Source organism: Plasmodium gaboni, chromosome 4 (assembly GCF_001602025.1).
Source record: "Plasmodium gaboni strain SY75 chromosome 4, whole genome shotgun sequence".
NCBI lineage: Eukaryota > Apicomplexa > Aconoidasida > Haemosporida > Plasmodiidae > Plasmodium > Plasmodium gaboni.
The window spans coordinates 507,359-515,029 of record NC_031484.1 but is presented as its reverse complement, the minus strand read 5'-3'; the positions used below and the strand labels follow the sequence as shown (position 1 = coordinate 515,029).

General features: G+C 19.2%; 3 protein-coding genes across 3 annotated transcripts in view; 2 read left to right on the top strand and 1 right to left on the bottom strand.

Annotated features, from left to right (window-relative positions):
• On the top strand, nucleotides 1-1,935 carry PGSY75_0417300 (putative LETM1-like protein; the record flags this gene model as incomplete). The annotated part of the gene is made up of 4 exons (XM_018784223.1): nucleotides 1-1,343; nucleotides 1,476-1,531; nucleotides 1,638-1,732; nucleotides 1,876-1,935. Coding segments are annotated over 4 exons (1,554 nt in total), but the record flags the coding sequence as incomplete, so codon positions are not given.
• An 847-nt stretch (nucleotides 1,936-2,782) lies between these two features.
• PGSY75_0417200 (bifunctional dihydrofolate reductase-thymidylate synthase) lies at nucleotides 2,783-4,609 on the bottom strand (the record flags this gene model as incomplete). Its single annotated transcript, XM_018784222.1, has 1 exon — nucleotides 2,783-4,609. The coding sequence occupies one exon, from the start codon at nucleotides 4,607-4,609 to the stop codon at nucleotides 2,783-2,785; it is 1,827 nt and encodes a 608-aa protein (XP_018643384.1).
• A 2,246-nt stretch (nucleotides 4,610-6,855) lies between these two features.
• PGSY75_0417100 (mRNA-binding protein PUF2) overlaps nucleotides 6,856-7,671 on the top strand; it is a gene marked incomplete at both ends in the record, with an annotated part of 2,110 nt that continues 1,294 nt past the window's right edge. Inside the window, one exon of the mRNA XM_018784221.1 lies at nucleotides 6,856-7,671. This exon is cut by the window's right edge and continues 455 nt beyond it. Coding sequence (XP_018643383.1) covers nucleotides 6,856-7,671 — 816 coding nt within the window.

Here is a 7,671-nt window from a genome sequence, read left to right as displayed (position 1 = left end):
AAAAAAATTATAGTAAATGAAAAAGAAACAAAAATAATCAAATTATGTAATAAAGGTAATAAAGCTTTAAAATGTATTTTATCAATTTTAAAAAAAACATGTAGTCAATTAAAAATTATTATATTACAACCTTCTATATTAAAAGTTTATTATGAATCTATAAAAAAAAATATAAAACATACTATAGTATGGGTAAAAACAGGTATACTATTATTTTTAACAAATATGAAAATATCAAAAAATTTAATTATTAAAAGATTGAAAGGTTATAGATTATCTTATTCAGAATATAAATTATTAATTAGAACTATGAATGATATGTTTAAATTAATACCATTCTCTTTTTTTATAATAATACCATTTGCTGAATTTTTGTTACCCATATTTTTAAAAATATATCCTAATCTTTTACCTTCCACTTTTAAAAACGATGATAATTTTAATAATATCAAAAAAAATCTATATGCTAAAGAACAACTAGCCAAATTTTTACAACAACTTATAGAAGAAAAAGAAAAACAACTCAATGAAAATATAGGAATCGATTCAGATAAAAAAAAAAATATTCTAAATAAATTCCATCAACAATTAATTAATAAAGATGAAAAAGATATCAATCCTTTTCTTAGTGTTAATGATACTTTAAAAATTGCTAAAATTTTTAAAGAAGATTTTGTATTAGATCAAATGAACCTAAAAACCTTACAAACAATTTGCCATCTCTTAGGATTGAAACCATATGGTATACATTATCATGTTGTATTACAATTGAGACACCATTTTTTAAGACTACAAAGAGAAGATCGAGAATTAATATATGAAGGAGTTGATAATTTAAAACATAACTCATTAGTAGAAATATGTAAAGATAGAGGAATGAACTTTAATACAACCGAAAAAGAAATGAAAGTTCAAATACAACAATGGTTACAACTAGCTAGTATTAAAGAAGTTCCTTATATTCTTCTTTTATATATTAGATGTGTAGTTGTAACACATGCCATCATGGATATACATGACGAACAAAAAAAAAATGAAAACAAACAAAATGTAAACAACAACAATAATAATAATAATAATAATGCTAATAGTTCTGATAATAATAATAATCATGCTAATTCATCAAACATAGATGATAAACAAAAACTCATACAAGAAGCTAAAGAAAAACTAGATGATTTGAAAATGAAAGAACAAGAAATTAAAAAAAATATTAACAAGCAAACGGACGAAGAGGAACTACACAATAAGGAGAATAATGCTAAGGTGGATTTTGTTAAAAAAAATAAATATATGCAAAATGAGTTAAATATGTTGAAGCGTATATGTGACTTGCAGCACAAGTAAAAATATAATATTTGTAAAAATAAATAAATATAAATAAATATATAAATATATATATATATATATATATATATATATATATAATATATTTTATTTTTATATTATGTTGAATTGTCTTTTTTTCCTTACAGAGAACTTAAAATTGCCTTTACCTCCTTAACAGAACTCGCCGAAAAAAAACAATCATGTAAAGGAAAAAAATGAAATAAAATAAAAAAATATATACAATATATACATACATACATACACACATATATTTATATATATATAATGCTTATTTATTTTGTTTATAGGCGACATTAACCAACTAATAAAAAATATGTCCCAAAGATTGCTAGATATTGAAAAACACATCAGCGAACTGAATGTACATAAGCAAGTGGAAATGGTAATTTATTCCCCTTATTATTTTACAAATATATATAAATATATATATATATATATATATATATATATATATACATATATTTATATTTATATTTATGTTTCAGTGCACTACTAACTGTTTCATTTTATTCTTTCTTTTTGTAGGATGAATATTTTTATCCAGAGGATGAAAAAACTGATGATTCTTTGAATGCAAAAAATTAAATAATTCGATTTTACACGAATAATTTGTTAAACCTATGAGATGTTTCTCTAAATTTATGAAATTGTTATTATATATATATATATGTGTTTATTTATTTAACCTTATTATTTTATTTATTTTATTTTATTTTTAATTTTTTTTTTTATTCTATTTATTATTATTTATTTATTTTATTTTTTTTGTATGTGTAAACACATTATTAATAATAAATAATTTTAACAAATGGATAATCTTCTTTTTCATTTTATTTTATTTATTCGTTTTCTTTTTTTTTTTTGACCAATAATTTAATACTTAAACAATCATATGATAAAAGGACAAAAATATATATATATATATATATTATTTGTATACACTATTTTAATTTTTACTTTATATTTTTCATTGAGATAAATAAGTACTCTTTAAAAATTAGTTGCTATATATATATATATAATATAAATAGAATGAAAATTATGTCTTTTTTATAATATATGATAAGAACAATAAAAAGATAAAGGAAAAAAAAAAAAAAAAAAAACATCATCATATATGTGTTTTACACATATATCGGTCTTATAATCTTAACTACATATATATATATATATATTATATATAATGATTATATTTTAAAAATTAAAGTATCTTACTATTATATATACACCAATATAAATAATCTGTACATTTTGTTAATATTAAATATTTATTATTCCATGTTCAGGTAAAAAAAAAAAATAAAATAAAATAGCCATATAGTTTTAATATATATATATATATATATATATTTTTTATGTGTGTATGGAATAAGGGAAAAAAAAAATTCTTAACCGTTCAGGTAATTTTTTCATATATTTTTTCCTTTCAATATTAGGCAGCCATATCCATTGAAATTTTTTCATGATGAACATAATTTTGTATTGTAAAATCCGAAATTGTAAAATCTTCAATATTTTTAATATCTGGATTTAATTTAAGTGTTGGGAATGGATATGGTATTCTATTAAGTTGAATTTTTAAACTATCGATGTGATTATTATAAACATGCGCATTTCCTAAAACGTGTATAAATTCGGCAGGTTGCAAATTACAGACTTGTGCAATCATATGAGTAAAAATAGAATAAGAAGCAATATTAAAAGGTACTCCTAGTCCTAAATCACATGACCTTTGATACATAATACATGATAATTTTCCATCGAAAACATAAAATTGACATAAAATATGACAAGGAGGTAATGCCATTTGGTCAAGATCTTTTACATTCCATGCACACAAAAGAATTCTTCTACTTGTAGGATCATTTTTAATTAAATTTATTATATTTTTTAATTGATCAACACCTTTATTTTCATAATTATCATGCATATTTGTATATTCAGCTCCGAAATGTCTCCATTGAAAACCATAAATAGGTCCTAAATCGTTAACTTCTCTATGAAATAATTTTCTATTATCTAAAAATTCCCTAGTACCATTAGCTTCCCATATCCTTACATTCTTATTTAACAGCGTATTACCATTTGTTTCTCCTCTAATAAACCAAAGCAATTCTTCAATAATTCCTCTTAAGAATAATTTCTTTGTAGTTAATAATGGGAAATATTGACTTAAATCAAATTTCATAATATATCCGAATTTACTTAAAACACCTACTCCTGTTCGATCACTTTGTTTATTTCCATTCATTATAATATCATATATAATATTTAAATATTGATATTCAGGATGACATTTATGTTTCAAACTATTATATATTTTAAAATCATTTGGATGTACACAATTTTTATTTTTCTCTTCTTTTTCTTTATTAAAATTAAAATAAACAAAATCATCTTCTTCTTCATCATCATCATCATTTTCATAATTAATTTTATATTTGTCCACATTTTTATAAAATTCTGTTAATTTTTTCATATGACATGTAACTTTGTCATCATTTTTTAAAGACATATCATTATTTTCTTCTTCTCCTTTTATACAGTCTTTTTCATTTAACACTTGATTATTCTTTTTTTTATAAATAACAAAATCCAATGTTGTATTGTTACTAGTATATACATCACTAACAGAAATAATTTGATACTCATTTTCATTTATTTCTGGAAAAAATACATCACATTCATATGAACTATTTATTCTAGTAAAGTATATCTTTTTGATTAATTTCTTTTCTAAAAATTCTTTATAAACAACGGAACCTCCAATAATAAAACATTTATAATAATTTAATTTTCCAAGTAAAACTATTAGATCTTCAACTTTGTTAATGATATAAACATCTTCATCAATATCTTCTTTTTTTAATGTTCTCGACAATATAACATTTATTCGGTTGCTTAAAGGTTTAAATTTTTTTGGAATACTTTCCCAACTTGTTCTTCCCATAACTACAACATTTTGTAATTTTTTCGAATTAGGCATATCCATTACATTATTCAGCGTTTCTTTGTTTAAATATTTACATCTCTTATATTTCAATTTTTCATATTTTGATTCATTCACATATGTAGTAACGGCACAAAAATATTTCATATCTAGTGAATTACATTTCCATGGCAATACTCCTTTATTTCCTAAACCTCTAAATGTGTAGTTATTAAAAACCTCGTTTTTTTTCACCTCATTTTTATTTTCAACCTTACAACATGCACATATGGCATAAATATCGAAAACGTCGCAGACTTGTTCCATCATAAAAAGGATAAAATATAAATATATAAATATAAATATATATGTATATATATATATATATATATATATATATATATATATTATCTTTATGTATCAATCTTGAAAATGTTGGAATATGTTTTTATAAATTTAAAGAAAAATATATATTGTGTAAGTTAAAATAAACTAGCTATTTGGGAATACAAAAATGGCTAGTAAAAAAAAAAAAAAAAAAAAAAATATATATATATATATTATATATATTTTTATTTATTTGTATATTATATTTTTATTACAATCCCCTTAATGTATCTTTTAAACAGATTCATACATAAATGTATTTATTCATTTAAATATATATAAAATAAATATCTTATCTTATATTTCAAAATGTGTATTTTTTAAGATAATAATTTTTTTTTTTTTTTTTTTTTTTTTTTTTTTTATAAAAACCTAATCATACATATATAAATGGAATAAAAAAAAAAAAAAAAAAAAAAAAAAAAAAAAAAAAAAAAAAAATTTTTTTTTTTTTTTTTTAAATTTTTTTTTTTTTTAAAAAATAATTTTTTTTTTTTTTTTTTTTTTTTTTTTCATTACATAAATATAATTATAATTATATTTGTTTAAAAAAAAAAAAAAAAAAAAAAAAAGAAACCAATAAAAAACTGTACAAAAATTACATGAGATATAGTATCTTCCTATATATATAATATGGTCTTCTTAATATAAAGAATAATATTTACAAGGTGCATATAAGAAAAAAAAAATAAAATAATAAATAAATAAATAATAATTATTTATTTGTACCTATATCATATTGATATGTGAATAAAACTTAAAATAAAAATAAAATTATCCTTTTCTATAATAATTATTTTAAGGTATATTATTATTTATATATTCCTTTGTTTATTATTATTACATATGATAAAATTCCCATAGACATATATATGATTTTATATAAGATTGATATCTTTAAAATATAGCATTTAAAAAAATAAAATAAAATAAAATAACAGAGAAAATTATATATATATATATATATTTATTTATTTATTTAAACTTTGTTGAGCTAGTTTCTAAATAAATGCTTTTCTTTTTTTTCTCTTTTTTTTTCCATTAAGCATGCACATTTATATTTATTCACAAAAAAAAAAAAAAAAAATAAATAAAAATATAAAATAAAAGAACATATATATATATATATATATATATATATATAAGAGTAACTTATAAAGAAATAGGAAAGGCAACAATATGAATATTTGAAATGAAGAAAAATATACTTTAAACATGTGATGATTTTATAAATTTTATATGGCATATATCTATTTGGTCCTATATTTATTTAACAACTGTAACGTTGCGTATATTATTTTGGAATTATTTAAAAACAAAAATTAATAAAAAAATAAAAATCATAAAAAATATATGTATATATATTTTGCATATATATTTTTCTTGTTTTCATTTCATGTATACTTCTGCATATTTATAAAAATTCATGTAAATATATAAAAAGAGAGAAAAAAAAAAAAAAAACATATTGCATGTCATTTTGAGAGAAAGTAAAAAAATTTTAATTAATATATTTTTTTTTTTTAACTCAATCCAAACTTATCTATAACATATGATTACTCACATAAACACATGACGAATATGTTCATATAAATTGCATAATTATTCCATCTTTGTAAATTTATAAAATAAAAATGCTCCAAAAATAAATAAATATATATATATGTTCTTATGTCCAAAGGAAAATAACGTTCTACAAAATTATTTTTTTTTTTTTATAGTAATACTTATATGTTATATTTAATATTATTATTTTGTTATTTAAATCACACCTTATATAATATATATATATATATTTTTTTGTCTTTTTTTTTTTTTTTTTTTTTTCATTTGAATTTTGTTTATATATATATATATATTTATATGTGTACTTATATTTATGTGTTTTATTTTTTATAAATATATTCATGTTCTCTGTAAGGTTTTGATTTTTTTTCATAATATACATATATTTTTATATATTAATTAAATGCCATCGTTCAATGTTTCGCATATTTATAATTACATATCTTTATGGTTTGATCTAATTTCATTTTGTTATTCCATAATGTGTATAAATTTTATTCAAATTTTAAAAATTTTATCACTTACACAAAATCTTTTTAATAGTTTAATACCCCTTAACGTTATTCATCTTTTTGTCATCTCCCTCATTTTTTTATTGCTTTGAAAATAATAATAATAATAATATGGACTCTATTTTTTTAGAAGATGACGCAATTGGACACGTAAATAATGTAAATCATTTAAATGATATTAATAACATAGGAGTTATTAATAATACAGATAACATAAATAATAATAATGATGTTGTAGAAAATTTTAATTTTAAAGATCAATTAAAACATTTGAAAAATATGAAAACCTGCTCAACCCGTTATAACAGTATGCCATCGTCAAACATTGAAATGTTGTATGATCAAGAACTCATGGAAAATCAGAACATTCTTTTTTTAAATGATACAGAGAATGATATATTTAATTTTTCAAAGGAAATAAACAATGATGAATATTACAAAAAATATTATATTGATAAAGAAAATCATGAAAAAAAAGATTATAATCATATTTATCATAATTTTGAAAATAATCATAATTTTGAATATTTAAAAAATTCTGAACATTGTGAAAAATCACATGAACAAATTATAGCTAATAATAGATATTATGAAAATTTACCTGAACAAGTCATAATTAATAACAAGGATATGTTAAAAAATGATGAACAAAAGCAAAATGTGGATGTACAAGTGCATATTGATATGAGCAAAGTAATGTATGATATATATTTTTTATGTTTTCATAAAAATGGTTGTGAATATATAATAAAAAAATTAAAAGAAGATAATAAAGAAGAAAAGGAAATAATATTAAATTCTTTATTAATAGATACGATGTCTTTATGTCCAGATATATATGGTAGTTATGTAGCTCAAAGTATATTTGATTTAAAGGATGAAAAATATAAGGAACGTTTTACAGATGAGTTTTTAAAACATACAAGT